Source organism: Pan troglodytes, chromosome 11 (genome assembly GCF_028858775.2).
Source record: "Pan troglodytes isolate AG18354 chromosome 11, NHGRI_mPanTro3-v2.0_pri, whole genome shotgun sequence".
Lineage (NCBI taxonomy): Eukaryota > Metazoa > Chordata > Mammalia > Primates > Hominidae > Pan > Pan troglodytes.
The window spans coordinates 45,540,309-45,562,890 of record NC_072409.2 but is presented as its reverse complement, the minus strand read 5'-3'; the positions used below and the strand labels follow the sequence as shown (position 1 = coordinate 45,562,890).

The following is a 22,582-nucleotide window of genomic DNA, read 5'->3' as shown; positions in this document are numbered from 1 at the left end:
AAAAGAGTCCTTAAAATTAAAAATACAATATTAATGAGAAACTCAGTAACCTGAAACTTTCCATGATACTGCACTGAGCACATCTTCTCTGGCTGATTTTAATCCACGTCCTCTTTCTGTAATGAACTATAAGCATGAGTATAATGGCTTTCCTGAGTTGTGTAAGTCCTTCTCGTGAATTATTGAAACTGAGGGTGGTCTTGGAGACTCCTGAGCTTGCAGTTTCTGTCATAAGTGAGGGTAGTCTTAGAGACGCCTAAATAATTTTACTTGGGCTTGTATCTGAGTGTCAATAGGGCTGTATTCCTTCTGGAGGTTCTAAAGGAATATCAATTTCCTTGATTTTTCTAGCTTCTAGAGGCCACCTGTATTCTTTGGCCTTAAAACAACACAAATTTGTCACTATTCTGGAGGTCATATGTCCAAAATAGGTCCTGCTGGGCTGCACTCCTTCTGGAGACTCTACAGGACAATCCATTTCTATGTCTTACCCAGCTTCTTGAGACTCAAGAGATCTAACATTTGAGAATCATGAGGAGAATTCCTAGTATCATGTGGAAGGGGACAGCCCATGCCAGTAGCTGAGTATCAGATAGAGAGTAACTATGAGCAGGTCGACAACTCCAAGAGGAGTTTCTTTAAAGAGCTGAAATGAATAGCATGTAATCTAGAGCCAACGGCCTGGGTCTTATTTTCCTGGCTTTATCATTCAGGAGCTGTATGATCTTGGGCAAATTCCTTCTCTGTGTAACAGTTTTCCTCCTCTGTAAAATGAGAATAATGATTATAGATAGCTGTCTTTGTTTACTGTTACTATAAAAGAACACCTGAGCCTGGGTAATTTATAAAGAAAAGACATTTATTTGGCCCATGGTTCTGCAGGCTGTACAAGAAGCATGGCATCAGCATCTGCATCTGGGGAGGGCCTTCAAGCTGCTTCCATTCATGGCAGAAGGGGAAGAGAAGCCGGTGTGTGCAGAGATCATATGGCAAAAGAGGAAGAAAGAGAGAGCGAATGGGAGATAGCAAGCTCTTCTCAACAACCAACTCTCACGGAACTCATAAGATTGAGAACTCACCACCTCCCCAGAGAGGGCATTAATCTATTCATGAGGGATCTGTCCCCATGACCCAAACACTTCCCATTATGCCCTACCACCTCCTGCACTGGGATCAAACTTCTCTTTTATTTTTAAAATTTCTTTTTATTTATTTATTTTTGTAAGAAACAGGGTCTCGCCATATTACCTAGGCTGATCTCAAAGTCCTGGCCTCAAGTGATCCTCCTACCTTGGCTTCCTGAATAGCTGGGATTACACACAAGCCACCGCGCCTGGCTTGGGGGATCAAATTTCAGCATGAGATTTGGAGAGGATAAATATCCAAACCATAGCAATAACTCGTAGGGGGTGTGACTGAATTAGTTAATAGAGAATGCTTATAGTGCCTGGTATATAGTAAGCACTATATTAATGTTTATATTATATTACTGTTATTATTTAGTATATTTTAATATATTGAGAAGGTATTTATATACCTGGGAAGACTAGAGATGAATTACTGATATGTATAATATATATTGTACATGTATGTATGGAAAACAAAACAAATGATTAAGCCAGACACTTATAATTTCAGGTAAAACAAAAAGCACTGCATAAAAAGTAAATGACTCACTTGTGAATATTGTTAAAATAATCATCATAATAAAATGCAGCCTATTGATTTACCCCAAATTATGATATACCCATATTAGGCTGGGTGCAGTGGCTCACGCCTATAATTCCAGCACTTTGGGAGGCTAAGGTGGGCAGATCGCTTGAGCCCAGGAGTTCAAAGATCAGCCTGGGCAACATGGTGAAACCCCATCTCTACTAAATAAATAAATAAATAAATAATGGAGGGTACATGAGAAATGTGTACGTGAGTGTCAAGGGCCTGAGTGTCTGAAAGAGAGCTAATTCCTTCTTTCCATTGTGTTGTCTGTAGATAACTGCTTAAAACTGAAAGCCTAGAAATATCAATACAAACATGTTATTTAGACATATGAAAGTAAACAGCAAAAGATAACTAAACTGAGTTCAAAGTGATTACCTTTGAGAAGCTGAAATTTGAAGAGGAATAGAGCAGATGACAACTGTTTTATTCTAAGAAACCACAAAGAACAATTTGACTAAGTAAATATAGGTAAAACTTTCACGACATTCAAAATGAAATACTTATTTTTAAAAGTTCAAATGCAAAGGACAAAGAGGCAGTTATAACTGACCAAAACGTATAAGACTATGCTTAATATATGAAGTCCTCTGTTCAAACTCAATAAACTGGATTCCACTCCTGGAAAGATACAGTAGATGCACTTGTCTCTATTCATCCTGTTAAGTTCATCTACAAACCATAGACATTATCCATCAAACCAACATACAGAGACTCTGAAAGGTAAAGAAAAATAGGCACCCTGGCTAGGGGCCTCAGGAACCAGGGAAGTAAACAGTAATAAGCTCTCTGTGTCTTTCGGCCTCATATAGATAGCTCTGACCAGGTGTTCGAAAAACCTACAATCCAGAAACATCAACAAGTGCATATAAAAAGGCCTGGAAAAAAGTGTTTTCTCTAGCTAAAAGACCAGGAAAGGGGCAACAGAGAAAAATAAAAAACTTTTAGACAAAACCTACTCCAACCAAATACCACAGATTATAAAACAACAAAAAACTGTGGGCTTGATTCATCTCTCATCAGCAAAGACTCAGTGGGTAGCCTAGACTCCTGTATTTGCCTGGCTGCCTGGGGATGCCCCTCCACTGCAATAGGGTAGTATGAGAAAAGCCAACTGGGGAGCTGGGACTTTCATCTCTGCACAGTGGTAATGGGTAGCTTTCTTGCCATGCCAGTGGGAGCCACCTCAGGGCTGGACTTCCATTCCTACCTAGCAGTAATGCGACACTCTTCCCATCACGACAGGTGTGGTGTGAGAGGATGTCAAATGAAAATCCAAGACCTTCATCACTCTGAGAGGTAATGAGGCCCTATCCAACCTAACAATATCAGAGAAGACAGCATGAAGAGCAGAAACAAGGTACCCTCTCCTTTCAGACAAGGTGATGTCACCAGAGGTCTACTGGGGAGCCTGAACTGCCAACCCCAACTAGCAGTAATGAGGTATCTCTCTCCCCACAGACTGTCAACAGAGTTCAAGTAGGGAACCTGCAAATTCACATCCACCTGGCAGTAGTACAGCAAGGCCCCCCAATTCCCACACTGGCCCAGAGGACGCCTGCTAAAAAAGAGGACTCAAGATCTAGAGTCTCATAATGCCCAAGGTTTCCACAATACATTACAAAATCATTTGTAAAACCAAGAACCAGGAAAATCTCAACTTGAATAAGGAAACAACCAATCAACCGATACTAAAACTGAAGTGATGCATGTTATCAGAATTATTTCATAAGGATTTTAAAGTAGTCCTCATAAAAATGTTTTAACAAGCATATGAACACACTTGAAACAAAAAAACTTCAACAAAGAAATAGAGAAGAGATGAAAAAACCAAATGAAATTTTAGAATTAAAAAATAACCAATATTAAAAACTCAATAGATGGGCTCAAAAGAATGGAGGCAACAGAAGAAATATTCTGAGTACCTGAAAATAAAATAGAAATGATCTAATCTAAAGAATGGAGAGAAAACAGACCGAGAAAAAAAGGAACAGAACCTCAGAGACATGTGGGACAATAACAAAAAATCTAACATTTGTGTCATTGGAGTTCCAGAAAAAGAAAAAGAAGAGAAAGGAATGGGGGCTGAACAAGTATTTGAAGAAATAATGAATTTTAAATTTCTGAAACTTCCCGAAAGATATACACTTACAGATAGAAGCTGGGCAAATCCCAAAAAGGATAAAACCAAAGAAATTCACACTAAGAAAGAATTATAGTCAAACTTGTGAAAACTACAGACAAAGAAAGAATGCTGAAAGCATTCAGAGAGAAACTACACATTACCCACAGGAGAAAAACAATTTGAATGACAATGTGAGATACTAAGAACCATGGCTCCCCAAAGATGTTCACATCCTAATTCCCAGAAATTGTGAATATGTTAGGTTGCATGGCAAAAGGGAATTCAGGTTTCAGATCAAATCTAGGTGGCTAAATCGGCTGTCCTTAAAATAGGAAGATTAATTATCTTAGATTATCTGGGTGGGCTGAATATAATCACAAATTTGCTTAAAAGTTAAAGCAGGAGGGCCAGGCGCAGTGGCTCATGCTTGTAATCCCAATACTTTGGGAGGGCCAAGGCGGGCGGATCACCTGAGGTTGGGAGTTTGACCCCAGCCTGACCAACATGGAGAAACCCCGTCTCTACTAAAACATACAAAATGAGCAGGGCGTGGTGGCACATGCCTGTAATACCAGCTACTCGGAAAGGTGAGGCAGGAGAATCGCTGGAACCTGGAAGGCGGAGGTTGCAGTGAGCCAAGATCGTGCCATTGCACTACAGCCTGGGCAACAAGAGCAAATCTCTGCCTCAAAAAAAAAAAAAAAAAAAAAAAAAGTTAAAGCAGAGGCAATAAAAGAGAGTCAGAGAAAGATGCGACTACAAAAGAGTGGTCAGAGAGATACAATGTTGATGGCTTTGAAGTTGGAGGAAAGGGCCACAAACTGAAATGTGAGCACCCACTAGAAGCTAGAAAAGTCATAGAAAATAGAAACAGATTCTTTCAGGGTGCGGTGAGCCGAGATCGCGCCATTGCACTCCAGCCTGGGCAACAAGAGCAAATCTCTGCCTCAAAAAAAAAAAAAAAAAAAAAGTTAAAGGAGAGGCAATAAAAGAGAGTCAGAGAAAGATGCGACTACAAAAGAGTGGTCAGAGAGATACAATGTTGATGGCTTTGAAGTTGGAGGAAAGGGCCACAAACTGTGAAATGTGGGCACCCACTAGAAGCTAGAAAAGTCATAGAAAATAGAAACAGATTCTTTCTTACAGCCTGTAGAAAGGAATACTGCCCTCTTGACATCTTGGTTTTAGTTCAGTGAGACCCATGTTGGCCTTCTAAAATATAGAACTGTAAAAAAAAATAAGTTATTTTTAAGCAACTAAATTTTTGATAATTTATTTCAGCAGCAATAGAAAATTAACATGCAGTTTTAACTAATATCTCATCAGAAACTTTGGAGGCCAGAAGGAAGTAGCACATTTTTCAAGTGCTAAAAAAAAAAAAAAAGAACTATCAACTTAGAATTTTGGATCAGGCAAAAATATCCTTCAGGAGAATGTGGAAATCAAGACATTCTCAGTCCTCCAAAAATTCATATGTTTAGGCTGTAACCCCTAATGTAACTGTATTTGGAGATAGGGCTTTTAAGAGGTAATTACGGTTAAACAAGGTAGGGGTCCTAATCTGATAAGACAGGTGGCCTTACAGAGAGAGATTCTTTCTCCATAGGCAGGCAGGCAGGCAGGCAGGCGGTCACTAGGGAATGGCCTGTGAGCACATAGTGAGAATCTGGTTTTCGTCTACAAGCCAGGAAGAGAGCCCTCATCAGAACCTGACCATACTTGCACCCTGATCTCTCAGTTCCAGCCTCCCAGAACTGTGAGAAAATAAATTTCTGTTGTTTATTCCACCCAGTCTATGGTACTTTGTTATGGCAGCCTGAGCTGACTAAGACAACTACTAACAGCTCTGCACACATAAATTTGACAACTTAGATGAAAGGGACCAGTTCCTGAAAACACACAAACTACCACAACCCTCTCAATATTAAATAGACAATGTGAATAGCCCTGTAACACTTAAAGAAACTGAGTTTGTAATCTTAAAACTTCCAAAAAAGAAATCTCTAGGCTCAGACAGTTTCTCTGGAGAATTCTACCAAATATTTGAAGAATTAACATAATTAACATAAATTCTACACAGTTTTTTCCAGAAAACAGAAGAGAAGGGCATACTTCCCAGTTTATTGTGTGAGGCTATGATTTCCCTGACACAAAAACTGGACAAAGTATAGAAAAAGAAAACACAAACTATACACAATCTCTGGCAGAATAATCAATATAAAGGAACACATTCCAACTTATTTTATGAGGCCAGGGTTATCGTGATACCTAAACCAGAAATAGTACCAAAAGAAAAAACAGAAAGAGAGACAGAAAGAAAAAAAAAAGCGATATCCTTCATAAATATGATACAAAAACCCTTAACAAAATATTAGCAAATACAAATAATTTAAAAAGTATATACCACAACCAAGTGGAGTTTATTCCATGGATGCAACGCTGGTTCAATATTAAAAAATCAATCAATGTAATCTACCATACCAACAGACTCAAGAAGTAAAATCACATGATCATGTCAATTGGTACAGAAATAGCATTTAACAAAATTCAACTCCCATTCACGATAAAACCTCAAGGTTGTTTCAGAAGGTGGTCCTTGGACAAGGAGCATTGATGTTCTGTGGAAATTTGTGAGAAATAAAAATTCTCATATCCCATCCCATAGTTACTAAATCAGAATCTGAATTCAAAGCAAGTAAAGTGTCAGAAGCACTGTTCTATAAGACAGCAACAGAAAAACTGTTAGTGCACGTTCTTTCTTACTTTCTTTTTTTTTTTTTTTTTTTTGAGACAGAGTTTCGCTCTTGTTGCCCAGGCTGGAGTGCAAAGGCGCAATCTCGGCTTACTGCAACCTCCGCCTCCTGGGTTAAAGCAATTCTCCTGCCTCAGCCTCCTGGGTAGCTGGGATTACAGGCGCCCGCCACCACACCTGGCTAATTTTTGTATTTTTAGTGCAGATGGGGTTTCACCTTGTTGGCCAGGTTGGTCTGGAACTCCTGATCTCATGTGATCCACCTGCCTCAACCTCCCAAAGTGCTGGGACTACAGGTGTGAGCCACTGCGACTGGCCTGTTAGTGCACTTTCAGTAGGGTTGTTGTTGAAGACTGCTCTGTCATTAACCATCTGAAGATCTATCAAAAAATTTCTCAAACATCAAGAACCATGACATCTTTACTACAGATGAAATAAATTACTTGTTAATTTTATTAATATAAACCATGTATCCAATTTCCATTATTGCTATGTCTTTCAGGAAGATGAGAGACAATTTAACAGTTCAAAGTTCATGACTGTGTAAGACCATATATTCTAAACTTGACTTGGGGCTGACAGTCTCTTCTTCATTTTATCTGATCTTAGTTTTTATTTATTTAGTCTTGTCATCTTACTATAGGGATTGTTAGATGTCTCCTAAAATCCACTAAAAGTAAAAGAAAGCAACAAATAAACAGATGAACAAATAAGAACTCACCAGGGACTTGGTCATTTTTGGCTCTTCGGACAAAGGGGCAGAGATCTGAGAAAACAGATGGGTAGAGGTACCCATGAGAGAAGGAACTGTGCCAATGTCACACATGGACACATACATCATTTAGTGCCCTTGCACCTTACTCAAAAATTTATTTCTGGAACTACCACATTAAAATATCATCCCATCCCATATTGTACAAAGATTTAAGTGCAAAAGTTTTACCATAACATGGTTAATAAAAAAGAAAGATTAGAAACGTTTAGATATTCAATAATTGTGGATTGCTTAAATACTTTATAAAATATCCAAAGGATATACTGTTCTATTACGTTATTATACTATCTGATTTCACAGGCCCTTCAAGTTGTCATCAACCCTGGTACCTAACTCCTCACTACCACTCCTCAGTCTGCTCTAAGTGTCAATTGGTGCCCAGAGACTACTCCCAGAAGCCATTACTGAAACCTCAGATTCACTGATTTCCATGCCTTGCTGCCCATGAGCCCTGCATCACTCATCCTACAATACCTGATCACAGAGTCTTCAATTCCTCTACCCTAATGGTCCTGGCTCTCTACCAATCAATCCCACATCCCCATGACTGGCCTCTATGCCTGTATGACTACCCATCATGCATCTCCATCAGCCATCCCAAGAGTCCCAATCCTAGGCACACCTGTATCTGCAATGGGGCCTTAGCACACATACACATCTCCCACCACTGACACAACTAGGCTATAAGCTCTTCCACATACACAAACAGGAACTCAATCAATGAACAAATCAGGGGAAATTCTTGCATGTATAGAATAAATTTATAAATAGAAAACACTTCTAAATCTAATTGTGAAAAACCAGACTATTTACAGAGGAAAAATGAAGGAAATAAGAAAATTCTTCATCTGCAGTACTGAAAGCTAAATGATGTCGGAAATAGCATCTAAAAGACCACTTCTCTGTCAGGGCCAGAGAGACATTTTCAGAAATAAAAGCACTTGCAGAGTATCTCTATCTTTGAGAGAAACACTGGAAGTAGTCGTCCAAATAAATGTAAAATGAACCACACAATAAATCTTGAATAGGAAAATATTGTTTAGCAATAATTCTTGCAAAAGATATATAATTATAAAAAAGGACAATGTGACAATGTGATAAAGAGGCCACTAAAGAGAAAATTAATAATACCCTATGATAAAACATTCCTAATAATCTCAGGAAAAAAAAAACAGAAAAAATGGGGTGCAGAATGGAAACAATGAGCAGAAATTTCATCAATCCAATGAAAATATTATGTAAAGAAAAGGCAGAAAATAAAAAGACCTAAATAGTAAACATCAAATGGAAGGCATAAAATCAGATAAATCATTATCACACTAAACTGAGATGTAAAATTCTATCAACAGAGACTATAAGTTGGATTTGAAAAAAGCAAAAGTATCTATTGTAAACAAATAGGTAATCTGACACAGAGACAAATAGGATACAAAGTAAAGCTCCGGGCAAAGACATCATCCAAATGCAATGAAAGTAAAAACAAGGGTGGCAATGTGAGTATCAACGTGGAATTCGATGTTAAAAAGTGTTTTTCTTTTTTCTTTTTGGTTGAAAAAAGGGATCCTATAATAATACCACTTAATACATGAAAAAGGATAAAAAATGCACTAACCATTAAGTGTATGTATGCCCATCCCTCAGATGCACAAATAAAATTAGCAAAAAAGCACATATAACTGCAAAATGAACTATTAAAAGTGATTTTTATTGTATCTCTTCCAGAAAATGAAACAAGTAGATCAAAATTAGGAAAGATAAAGATTTGAAAAATACCAACAAGCAAGACTTAATTAAAGAGAATTTTGGTCCATACAACAAAATATAATTTTTCTTTTATATCTGTTGAACAAAGTTCATTGAGTAACTTGGCTTCAAGGAAAATCTTGATAAATTGTTAAAAGTTGAGACTTGATAGTCTGCATTTTCTGACAATACAATAAAATAAAAAACAGCTAAAACATACTTTAATAATTTGGGAATGAATAAACTCTCCTAAATAACTAAGAATCAAAGGGAAACAACAAAATGAACTTATGCATTTCATAGATAAAGATGTACTTAAAGAAACTTTACAACCCTAAATGTATCCCGCATAAAACTTAAGAAAATAAGGGAAAGAACAACAAATTACATCAAAAAGTGGGAAAAAGAGAAAGTACCTAAAAAGCAAAAGAGAAAAAAATTAATATTAAAAGAGTAGGGAGTATTTTATTGGACATTTCAAAATTTCCAATAAAACAGATAAACCTTTCAGACGCTTGATTCTTTTTAAATAGAGAATGAATGATATATAAATATAATAACCGTAATGATAAAGGAGCTACTAGTCTGGATATGAAAGAGAACAAAATGGAAATGGAAACATGCAATTCTATGTAATATATTCTTTAAATCTTTAGCAAAATATATCATTATAATGAAACAGAAACGAAAATATAAACAGATCGGTACGTATAAAAGAGAGGAAACTAATTAAGATGTGCATCATTCACACTCCTCAGATCCCTCCTTAGTTCCCACAGTCATCCTCCCCCACAACCCCACAGTCCGCCCTCACTCCGCCCTCAGATCCACCACCAGACAGAAATCCCCAGTCCGTCCTCACTTCGCCTGCAGATCCACCACCAGAGACCCCTCAGTGCCCCCTCACTCCTCCCTCAGATCCACCATCAGAGATCGCTCCGACTTCCACTATTCCATCCACTGACCGACCCCATCACTGACCGGAAGGCTCAGGACAGACATCAGAGATTCTTCTTGCTCAGTCCACAGATGCTACCATCCCTCTACTCACCTGCCCCTCACCCACGTCCTCTCAGGACAGTGGTCATTTGCCTCGGGAGGTGACTTTAGTCGCAAGAACCAGAACAGGACCCACTTCCTTTTTCTCAATGCCTCCCAGGCCTAGAGGTACTTCTTACAGCGCTGCCTGGGTTTGCGCATGCTCAGCAGTCTTCATGGCCTGAAGGTTGCCAGTAATCAACATGGCGCTTTGCCAAACACGCTCCCGTTTCAGCGGCTTAGGCTGGGCGCCAGTATGGCGGCGCCCATGTAGACACTCTGGCCTGTGGGCGGCCATGTTGAGGTCATGTAGAGACTGAGGGGCTGAGGGTTGTCCAAAGGAAAGGAAGCAAGCAGAGGTGTGTCCCATCATACTAAGCCAGGACACAATCAAAGCCTATCACCTCAGGTTACAGTCTTTCTCCAATGCTTCTGTGGACACAACAACACTGTTAATCAACAGGAACTAATCAGCATTTATGTAACACCACAAACGCAGCCAAATACACATTTTATTCGTGTGGATGGGACATTTAGCAAGATATGAAGTAACCTGGGCCATAAAACAAATCTCAGCAAATTTAAAACAACTGAAATCATACAGTTTGTTGTCTGAACACAATAGAATTAAACTAGAAATCAATAACAGGAAGATAAAAGGAAAATCTCCAAACACGTGAAAACACATGCTAAATAATCCATTGTTCAGAGAGAAAGTCTCAAATTTTTAAAATACATTGAAATGAATGACAGTGAAACACAACATATCAAAATTTGTGGGATGTGGCTAAATCAGTGGTGAGAGAAAAATGTATACCACTAAGGGCTTACATTAGAAAAGAAAAAAAATTCAAAGCAATAACCAAGCTCCCTCACATACTAGAAAAAGAAGAGCAAAATAAACCGAAAGCAAGTGAAAGAAAGGAAATAATAAGGATAAGAGGATGACTCAATGAAATGTAAAAAGAAAAATAGAGAAAAACCGATTAAACAAAAACTGGTTCTGTAAATGTTAATAAAATTGACAAATCTGTAGAGGAGACACAAAATATCAATATCCAGAATGAAACAGGAGATACTACTGTAGACCATGACGAAATCAAAAGAATAAAGAGAATACTACAAACAACTCTACAAACATACATTTCACAACATAGATGAAATGCATTAATTCTTGAAAAAGCACAAATTCTTACATGAAATAGTTATGTTGAATAGCCCTAGAACTGAAGTCATAATTTGAAATATCTGAAAAAGAAATCTTCAGGCCTGGATAGCTAGATCAGAGAATTCTAACAAACATTTAAAGGTTAACACGAATTATATCCAGTCTCTTCCAGAATAAAGAATAGAAAGAAGACAACAGAAAGATATTCCAACTCATGAGGCCAGTGTTACTCTGATATCAGAGCTAAAGACAGAAGAAGAAAAGAAATCAGTATTCTTCATGAATATAATAGCAAAAATAATTCAACAATATATAAAAATAACTACAAACCATGAACAAGTGATATTTATTCCAGGAATAAAAAGCTGTTTTGGTATTCAAAAATCAATTTGTATAACCCCCCACATTAGCAAGCTAAAGATAAGCATATTACATGATTATATCAATGCAGGAAAAGCATTTGAGAAAATTCAACACCCATTTATAATGAAAAAAAACTTTCAGGAATTAGGAACAGAGGTATACTTTCTAACTTTTAAGTTAGAAAAAAATCTACAGCTAACATCAAACTAAAAGATGAAAAAGACTGAATGCTTTCCTGTTCAGTTTGGGAAGAAGGAAAATATGTCTGTGCTCATCATTTTTATTCTACACAGCTCTGGAAGACCCAGCCAGCTGACAAAAATTCTCTCCATAACCAGACTCTAGCCATGCTCCTTTGAACTCTCTTGTCAACTAAACCCTGGCTTTTGGGCTTTTGTGTTGTCTATGAATTGACCAATATTAGTAAGAATCCTAGCAAGGCAATTTAGTCAGAATCCTCCATCTTCGTATCTGATCACCATTGATATCTAATCGGTTTTCTTATTGTCTACCATCCCCAGGTGATATCTGATCACTCTGGCATGGCTTCAGCAAGAATTCTGTGAGGTCAGTTTAGCCAGATTCCCTCCTGTTAGTAATTTTCCGTACACTACCACCCCTCCACCCTGCTCTGTGGCTATAACATTTCTATTCAGAGGGAAACCTGAATATATGGAAACTGGAGATTACTGCAAGACCCTATTGCAGTAATCTCTATATCTATTGCAATAATCCCTCTGAATAAAGTTTGTCTTACTATTTTTTAACAGGTGTCACGAATAGTTTTTTCTATGATACAGCTCAACAAAACAAGTCTGAAATAGAAGAATAAAGTGGAAGGAATTATTCTACCCAATTTTTTAACTTTTTACACAGCTACAGAAATCAAGACCGTGTGGTATTGGCAGGGGTATAGACAGTTCAATAAAACAGAATTGAGAACTCAGAAATATTTCCATACAAGTACAACCAACTGACTTTTGAAAAAGGTGCAATATCAATTCAATGGTACAGTGGTTCTGGAGCAGTTAGACACCATAGACAAAACAATGAACCTCAATCTAACCTCATGTCTTTATTAAAAAAAAAAAAAAAGGATTAGCCGGGCGTGGTGGCTCACGCCTGTAATCCCAGCACTATGGGAGGCCAAGGCGGGTGGATCACGAGGTCAGGAGATCGAGACCATCCTGGCTAACAAGGTGAACCCCGTCTGTACTAAAAATACAAAAAAATTAACTGGGCGTGGTGGCAGGTGCCTGTAGTCCCAGCTACTGGGGAGGCTGAGAGAGGAGAATGGCGTGAACCCAGGAGGTGGAGCTTGCAGTGAGCTGAGATGGCGCCACTGCACTCCAGCCTGGGTGACAGAGCGAGACTCCCTCTCAAAAAAAGAAAAAAAAAGATCATAGATCTCAATGTAAAAATATGAAATTTAATGATAAATTCTTCAGGTCCTAGGACTTGATGAATAATTATTAGACATGACACCAGAAAAGCACAATTAATTATAAGAATTTATTAATTGGATGTTATCAAAATATAAAACTTTTGCCCTGCATAAGAACCTGTTAATAAAAAGACAAGGTAAAAACTGGGAGAAAACTGCAAACCACAGCTGATAAACCATATCTGACAAAGAGGTCATATCTAGAATATTGTTTAAAGTTTTCAAAAGTCAACAACAACAAGGAAAAACAATCCAATTAGAAAATGGGCTAAAGGCATGAACAGATATTTCACTGAACAGGATATATTGATGGAAAATGAGAAAATAAAATAACTTTTATCAGAGGAATGTCAGTCCTTTTAAATTATCAAGCCCAGAGAGACGTTAAAATAAGACAGCAGGCCCCATGCGGTGGCTCACGCCTGTAATCCCAGCACTTTAGGAGGCCAAAGCGGGCGGATCACGAGGTCAGGAGATCCAGACCATCCTGGCTAACACGGTGAAACCCCGTTTCTACTAAAAATACAAAAAATTAGCCAGGCACGGTGGCAGGCGCCTGTAGTCTCAGCTACTCCAGAGGCTGAGGCAGGAGAATGGCGTGAACCCAGGAGGCAGAGCTTGCAGTGAGCCAAGAGCGTGCCACTGCACTCCAGCCTGAGCAACAGAGTGAGACTGTCTCAAAAAAAAAAAAAAAAAAAGGAAAACTGCATGTCCTGCACATGTACCCCTGAACTTAAAATAAACACATAAGTACATAAATAGAATTTAAAAAAATCTTAATTGTATGTGGGTAGGTCCCTTTGATTGAAAGTGAGATAGAAGGCTGGGCGCAGTGGCTCACGCCTGTAATCCCAGCACTTTGGGAGGCCAAGGCGGGCGGATCACGAGGTCAGGAGATCAAGACCATCCTGGCTAACACGGGGAAAACCCACCTCTACTAAAAATACAAAAAGAAATTAGTCATGCGTGGTGGCGGCGGATGCTTGTAGTCCCAGCTACTCAGAAGGCTGAGACAGGAGAATGGCTTGAACCCGGGATGCGGAGCTTGCAGTGAGCCGAGATCAGGCCACTGCACTCCAGCCTGGGCGACAGAGAGAGACTCCATCTCAAAAAAAAAAAAAAAGGAAAGTGAGATAGAAATAATTTTTTAAAACTTACTATTCAAAATTTGCGAAACTAAATAAAAGAACTTTACATTTTGTCCCTGGATTGATATAAGACAAAAACATTGTGTGGGAAAGCTGGGGTTGAGGACAAATGAGATTCTGAGAATAAAAATCGCTGGTACATAGCCAAAATTTCAGAGTCAACTTCAGATTTTCAAAGGCCATAAAATAGGTAACCTCAAGCCACCGACTCCAACAGATAAAAGGAACCAGATAATATGTGTTCCAGGGAGAAAGAATAGAAAATTGGCTGAGTTCTATCACTGACAAAACTTAGCGAGAAGGAGGGATCTGGAAGGTGGGAGGGTGGAGGGATCCCCGGCTTGGGAGGTGGGGAGGGGCTGTGCTTCAGCCTCCCCCTCCTACTGCCCCTCCCCAACAAAGGAGCCCTTTGTGATGTGAAGGCCCAGCTCTGTGATGCAGGCCTGGGCCCCAGTCCCTAGTCTCCGCAGGGATGCCCAGAGCTCAGTTGCTTGAAAGCAATGCACCTATTCACATGGAGAATCTTCCCTTTCCTCTAAAATTAGTTAGTCCCTCATCGCTAAACACCCCCAGCTCCACACCATGGGTGTTGGATATCTTCCTCACCTTGGTGTTTGCCCTGGGGTTCTTCTTCCTATTACTCCCCTACTTATCTTACCTCCATTGTGACGACCCACCCTCACCATCGCCTAGGAAGAGAAAGGTAAGGAGCCCTCAGTCCAGACCCACAGAGCTTGATTCTCTCCTTTCTTTTTATTATTAGTTCCACTTTTCCAAATCCAGTGGAGGGACTTCTGCGATGGGAAGTCTCAGGAGAGACCAGAACATCATGCTTCCAGGGAGAGGCAGGGCAGCAGGGGTTGGTAGGGGTAGATTGTGTACAGGGATTTCCATCCCAAGCCCTCAGTCCGTCTGTTGGGGAGCGCAGGAGGCGTGAAGGCAAAATCAAACCCGTGGTGGGCTCAGCGGCCAGGAACGGTCATGAGACGGGGGAGGTCTGTGGTCATGAGACAGGGGAGGTATCTATCCGAGGCCAGGCCCTAAGCCCTGGCTCATCAGCCCCTTCCTGGGGCAGGTGGCTCGGTGCCCAGCCTCCTCTGTGTGGGGTGATATGGGGCCTGTGCTGGGCCCCCGAGGGCCTCCCACTGGGGCCTGGCATCTCCTCTTGTCTCCTGGGAAGCAGAATCCTACCTGACAGCTCAGTGGTGCCTGCGGGCCTGAGCCTGGGTGTTCCAGGAGCAGAGGAACAGGGACTGATGGAGTCCATGGTGGACCTCATATTGAAAATCCGTGTGTGTGTGTGTGTGTGTGTGTGTGTGTGTGTGTGTTATTTGTATTTATTTTATTTTATTTTATTTTTTGAGATGGAGTCTCGCTCTGTTGCGCAGGCTGCAGTGAAATGGAGCGATATCGGCTCACTGCAACCTTTGCTTCCAGAGTTCAAGCTATTCTCCTGTCTTAGCGTCCTGAGTAGCTGGGGATTACAGGCGCCCGCCACCACACCTGGCTAGTTTTTGTATTTTTAGTAGAGACAGGGTTCCACCATGGCCAGGCTGGTCTCAAACTCCTGACCTCAGGTGATCCACCCACCTCGGCCTCACAAAGTGCTCGGATTATAGGAATGAGCCACCGCGCCCAGCCCCCTCTTCCTGTTTTTCTAAGAAGAAAAGCAGTTTATCATCCATTTAAACATGAATGGGAGGAAGCACACAGAGCTCCCTGAGCAAGACAGAGAGAGCCATGCGGTTCATGAGTGCAGAGTGCTGCGGCTGGGCTGGGGGTGGAGAGGGAGAGCCAGTCCTAGCTCCTCGCCATTTCTTGTCTCCCAGTGTCATCTTGTCTCCCAGTGTCATCTTGTCTCCCCGCGTCATCGTGTCTCCCAGTGTCCAGTAGGGCAGAGGGGGATGCCCAGAGGCAGGATGAAAAACCACAGTCTGAGAGGTAAGGCTCTGCCAGGGCACACTAGAGTTAATTTGATCTCGTCTGTCCCTGAGGGAACTGACTCTGAAGAAGTCAGTTGAAGAAGCCTGAGGTGGGGTCTCCTAGGAAGGAAATCAGAACCCCGGCTCCTTCTCAGATTCCATGCCGGAATGAAGCCATGGTGGGCCACGGACTGAGCGTTACCCAGCAGGGGGCAGTGTGTGTGTCCTGGGGAGACCAATGCCTGCCTGGATGCGGAGGGGGGTGAGGGGGCCTCCCGCTCCCTGGGAACAGCTGTTCAACTCTGCTAAGGCTGATTCCTCTTTGAGACCACCCCAGTCCTTTCTCCCCACAGGGCAGTTGTGAGGACTGTGGGGGTGGGGGGCCTGTTTGTGGAAGCCCTTTGTGAATGACAAAGCCCTGTCCTCCATGCCTTGCTATTACCATTGGGGCCATGTGGCTTTGGACACAGATGGGTGGGTTCCAGGGTCTAATTCCCCATGGTCTTCCCTAAAGAAACATACACTCAGCCTCCTGTGAGATCCCAGGCCCCTCCCTCACTGCCCTAACCCGGTCTGATTTCCAGCTTGTAGAGAGTGCCTGAGAGGCCTGGAGGAGACTTGGGACCTGCTTTCACAACTGCAGAGGTGAGGCACTTCCCCTTCCCTGCATCCTTCCTACCAGGGCTGGGATGCGACCTCAGGGCCATAGGCAGCCTGGAGTTGACCTGGGATGGGGAGACCAGGGGGACAGAGGATGAGAGTAAAGGCCTGGGGCAAGGGGTAGCAGGAGAATTGGGCAGTCAGGGTGTGGGGTGGTGGAGGGGCTGTGGCCCAAGCGCCCACTCTGCCCTCCGAACCCACCTGCTCCTGGCTGCAGCTTGTGCCTCGTGTCTCCTGCAGCCTCCTGGGGCCACACCTTGAAAAAGGTGACTTTGGTCAGCTCTCCGGTCCAGACTCCCCAAGTGAGGTGGGCAAAAGAGCACCTGATGGAGCCTCCCGGTCCTCTCATGAGCCTATGGAAGATGCTGCTCCCATTCTCTCCCTGTTAGCTTCCCCAGATCCTCAAACCAAGCATCCTCAGGATCTGGCCTCCACCCCACCACCAGGCCCAATGACCACCTCAGTCTCCTCCCTAAGTGCCTCCCAGCCACCAGAACCTTCCCTTCTCCTAGAACATCCCTCACCCGAGCCACCTGCACTTTTCCCTCACCCACCACGCACTCCTGATCCTCTGGCCTGCTCTCTGCCTCCTCCAAAAGGCTTCACTGCTCCTCCCCTGTGGGACTCCACTCTGATAACTCCATCTAACTGTGACTCAGTGGCACTTCCACTGGGCACTGTCCCTCAAAGCTTGCCTCCACGTGAGGATTTGGCAGCTTCTGTCCCAGCCATCTCAGGTCTTGGCGGCTCAAATAGTCAAGTTTCTGCCTTCTCCTGGTGGCAGGAGACTACCAGAACCTGGTGCGTCTTCAATTCGTCAGTCCAGCAAGATCATCTTTCCCACCACCCACCAGAGACCTGTCAGATGGAAGCTGGTAGACCATTTTTGCTCAGCTCTGATGGCCAGGATGTCATGGGGATACAAGTCACAGAAATCAACATTTGAGAGGAAAAAGAAAATGATGGACAATTTCCAAAACAGCCCACAAGAGCACTTGAATTCTTTGGGGAATTTGGTTAAATCATTGGATGCTGAGCAGGACACCACAACTCCAAAACCCTTCTGGAACATAGGAGAGAACTCAAAATAGCTTCCCAGTCCTCAGAAGCTCTCAGATCCTAGGCTCTTGCAGGAAAGTTTTCAGAAGAATTATAGCCAGCTTTTCTGGGGCCTCCCCTCTCTGCACAGTGAATCTCTGGTGGCTAATGCCTGGGTCACTGACTGGTCTTACATCCTTACATCAATGAAATGTCCAGTGTCTGCCCAATTCAAAGGGAGACTACAATGTCCCCACTGCTTTTCCAGGCCCAGCCCCTGTCCCATCTGGGGCCTGAGTCCCAACCCTTTATTTCATCCACACCCCAATTCCGGCCCACACCTATGGCTCAGGCCCATCTTCAATCCTCTTTCCCAGTCCTATCTCCTGCTTTTCCATCCCCGATGAAGAACACTGGAGTAGCTTGCCCTGCATCGCAGAATAAAGTGCAAGCTCTCTCCCTACCTGAAACTCAGCACCCTGAATGGCCTTTGTTGAGGAAACAAGTAGAAGGTGGGTTGGCTTTACCCCCTAGGGTCCAAAAATCTCAGGACATCTTTAGTGTCTCCACTCCTAACCTTCCCCAGGAAAGGGGACACCCATTCTGCCTGAGAACTTTCCAGTCAGTCCTGAACTCCGGAGCAACCTATTGAAAAGTGGTTCATTCAACACCAAGGCAAGATTCAAGAGTCTCTGGATCTGATGCAGCTTTGGGATGAATCGCCAGGGACAAGTCAGGCCAAGGGCAAACCCAGGTCCTGGCAGTCCTCCATGTCCACAGGTGAAAGCAGGAAGGAGGCACAGAAGGTGAAGTTCCAGCTAGAGAGGGACCTGTGCCCACATCTGGGGCAAATTCTGGGTGAGGCCCTGCAAAATCTATCCAGGGGCATAGAAAGCTTCCCAGGGAAGACTCTGGGGGTGACCTCTGAGGAGTCAGAAAGGAACTTGAGGAAGCCCTTGAGGAGTGACTCGGAAGGGATTTATTAAGACTCACAGACAGGAATCATATAGAAAACATCCTGAAAGCCCACATGGGTAAGAAGTTGGGCCAGACCAACGAGGGCTTGATCCCCGTGAGTATGCATTGATCCTGGCTTGCTGTCAACCAGGCTCTTCCCATGTCCAACACCCACATGAAAACCAGCAATCTAGCACCCCCAAAAAGTGGGAAAGCCTGTGTGAACACAGCCCAGGTGCTTTCCTTCCTTGAGCCGTGTACTCAACAGATGCTGGGAGCCCACATTTTGAGGTTTTGGGCCAAACACAGGTGGGGTCTACCCCTCAGGGTCCTCAAGCCCGTTCAGTGCTTTAAACTGGTTTCATCCTTGTGCAATACACAGCTTGCCAGTCCCTCCTCAGCCACCTGTGAATCTGGGGCTGGCTCAAAAGTTGAGGTGGCCACGTTCCTTAGAAAGCCACCAATGGCAAGTCTGAGAAAGCAGGTGCTGACCAAAGCATCTGTTCACATGCCAGAGAGGCTTCAGGCCTCCTCACCTGCATGTAAGCAGTTCCAGAGGGCCCCGCGAGGGATCCCATCTTGGAATGATCATGGGTCCTTGAAGGCTTCTACAGCTGGACAGGAGGGCAGGTGGCCATCTAAGCCCCTCACATACAGCCTCACAGGCAGCACCCAGCAGAGCAGGAGCTTAGGAGCCCAATCTTCAAGGGCGGGAGAGACCAGGGAGGCAGTGCCACAACCCAGAGTCCCCTTGGCAACCTGTATGTTGGCAAACCTCCAAGCCACAAGTGAGGATGTGCGTGGTTTCGAGGCTCCAGGGGCCAGCAAAAGCTCTCTCCTCCCTAGAATGTCTGTCTCCCAAGATCCAAGAAAGCTGTGTCTTAGGGAGGAGGTTGCTAGTGAATTTGAGCCTGGAATGGCCACGAAGTCAGAGACCCAGCATCAAGTTTCTGCCGCTGTTGTGCTCCTTCCAGATGGGCAAGCATCTGTTGTGCCCCATGCTTCAGAGAATTTGGCTTCTCAAGTGCCCCAGAGCCATCTCCAGAGCATGCCTACTGGGAACATGCGGGCTTCCCAGGAGCTACGTGACCTCATGGCAGCCAGAAGGAGCAACCTGGGGCACAAGGAGCCTAGGAACCCAAACTGTCAAGGTTCATGCCAGAGCCAAAGGCTGATGTTTCCCCCTACTCACAAGAGGGAGAACCCTAGGAAGCCCAACTTAGAAAAACATGAAGAAATGTTTCAAGGATTGAGGACTCCTCAACTTACCCCGGGCAGGAAGACAGCAGACACCCATCAGAATGAAGGCGTCCAGCTACTGCCATCAAAGAAACAGCCTCCTTCAATAAGCCACTTTGGAGAAAACATCAAGCAATTTTTTCAGAGGTTTTTATCAGAGAAAAAAAGCAAGCCAGCACCAGTCACTGCCGAGAGCCAAAAGCCAGTAAAAAACTGATCATGCATGTACAGCAGCAGTGCTGAAGCTCAGCAGCTCATGACAGCAGTTGGACAGATACTGGAGGAGAAAATACCACTTTGCCATGTGCGCCATGCCTCGAAGGTAAATCAGCACCAACAGCAGTTTCAAGCCCCAGTCTGTGGATTTCCCTGCAACCACAGGCACCCCTTCTACTCAGAACACAGCAGAATGCTGAGCTATGCAGCCAGCAGTCAGCAAGCCACCCTCAAGAGCCAGAGTTGTCCCATCAGAGACAGAGAAATTGATCAACAGACCTTGAAAAGTGTCCGGTGCAACAATGAGGGCCTTCACTGTCCCTCTTTCTGTCAGCATTTTAATCACAACTGTTTAACAAGTCTCTACAATGGTCCAAACTTTCCCTCATCTTCCTGTCTTCTTCCAAGTCCTTCAAACTCTCCACCCTCTGGCTGTTAACCACTTCTGAACCTGCTTTTATATTTTCAGCTTTCTCACAGCCTGGCAATGTAGAAGGGAAAAAAAGGCTATTTTCAGAGCAAACTTCAAGAAGACTTCAGATATTTGTATTAAAAAGAAGACCAGTGTTAATAGAGAACACGGTGGGGAAAAGTCATTGAAGGCATTTCATAGCTTCACTTCGCAGTACTAATTTTCTGTATGATCATAACAAAAGGGATTTAGTTGGCTAGGCTAACTAACTCAGGAAGCCTCCCCATCATACCAGAAGGACAAGCAGCAATAAAATGTTTCATATGGCAGGAGTAGGAGCAAGACAGAGAGGAAAGAGATATCATACCCTGTTATACAACCAGATCTCATGAGAACTCAGTATCACAAGGTCAGCATCAAGAAGAAGGTGCTTAACCATTGGTGAATGATCCACCACCCCACTCACCTCCAACCCCAACTGTTTCCAGGCAGAAAACTGATGCAGAGGCAGAGCCTCTTGGAATACCTCTACTAGGGCAGTGCAGAAGGAACATATGGGCTTGAAGGCCCCATGCAGCAGGCCATCATCCTAGAGACCCCAGAATCATAGACCCACCAACAACCTGCACCCTCAGTATGGAAAAGGTACAGGCACTTAACACCAGCCCAGCCCATGAAAGCATCCATGAGGGCTAAAGCTGGCAACGCCACAGATGCACTGTTCTAGTAGAGGTTTCCCATGAGCCTCTGCCTCTGCAGCAGGTTACTCCCCCTTCCTACAACCCACCAGCCTCCCACCACCCTATGGCCAGGCTACTCCTCCCACCCTCCCCACCCCTTTCTCCTTACACCCCCACCCACCTCCCATTCATGATTAAATCACCTCCCACCAGGCTTCACCACCCAAATTTGGGATTATAATTTCACATGAGTTTTTCTAGCAAAACACAGCCAAACCATATTATTCCGACCTTGACCCTTCTGAATCTCAGGTTCTTCTCACAGGGTAAAATACAATCATGCCTTTTCAAAAGTTTCCAAAAGCCTTAACTCATTCCAGCATTAACTCAACTATAAAAAGTTCAAAGTCTCATCCGAGACAAGGCTACAGTATCTTCTGCCTATGAGTCCCTGAAGTTAAAATGGAGTTCTTTTCTTTCAAGGTACAACGATGGTACAGACATTGGGTAAGCTTTCTTAATCCAAAGGGAAGAAATTTCCCAGAAAAATAACACAAATGGGACCACAGGCCCAATGCACATCCAAAACCCAGCAGACCAGTATTCAATCTCACAGCTACAAAATTATGACGAGAACTATCAGAAGGACAGCATTAAGGAGATGGTATTTAACCGTTTGTGAAGGATCTGCCCCCACCCCTATCTTTCACCCCCAGTGCCGCCATAATTCCCCCCCATTCTCCCCGACACCCTCACCTTCCAACCTCCACTCTCCACCATGATTAAATCACCTTCCACCAGCCCCCACCTTTAACATTTCCCGTTACAATTCCACATTAGTGGGACACAGAGCCAAGTCATATTATTCTGTCCCTGCCCACTCAAATCTCATGTCTTTCTCACATTGCAAAATACAATGGTGCCTTCCCTACAGTCCCCCAAATCTTAACTCATTCCAGCAAATGTCCAAAGCCCAAAGTTTTATCTGAGACAAGGATACAGTCCCTTCTGCCCATAAGCCTCTGAATTATAAAGCAAGTTAACTACTTCCAAGGTAAAATGATTGTACAGGCAATGGGTAAGCATTCCCAGCCAATAGAAGAAAAATTGCCTGAAAGAAAAACAAACACTGATGGGACTGACAGGATACATGAACATCCAAAATGCAGCAGGGCAGTCATTCAAT

General features: G+C 43.2%; 1 protein-coding gene and 1 pseudogene across 3 annotated transcripts in view; one reads left to right on the top strand and one right to left on the bottom strand.

Moving 5' to 3' along the window:
• ZNF484 (zinc finger protein 484) overlaps nt 1–10,354 on the bottom strand; it is a 34,212-nt gene extending 23,858 nt beyond the window's left edge. Inside the window, exons 1-2 of one of the 3 annotated variants that reach the window (XM_001147475.6) lie at nt 10,163–10,354; nt 7,315–7,359 (exon numbers count right to left, since the gene is read on the bottom strand). In XM_001147475.6, the coding sequence (XP_001147475.1) occupies nt 7,315–7,329 (15 nt within the window). In that variant the 5' untranslated portion in view covers nt 7,330–7,359; nt 10,163–10,354. The remainder of the gene's footprint in view (nt 1–7,314; nt 7,360–10,162) is intronic. The other 2 variants (XM_003312175.6, XM_520696.8) reach the window with 2 other exon arrangements.
• Nucleotides 10,355–14,744: 4,390 nt separating this feature from the next.
• On the top strand, nt 14,745–21,749 carry LOC107976713 (putative spermatogenesis-associated protein 31C2; annotated as a pseudogene).
• Nucleotides 21,750–22,582: the final 833 nt, after the last annotated feature.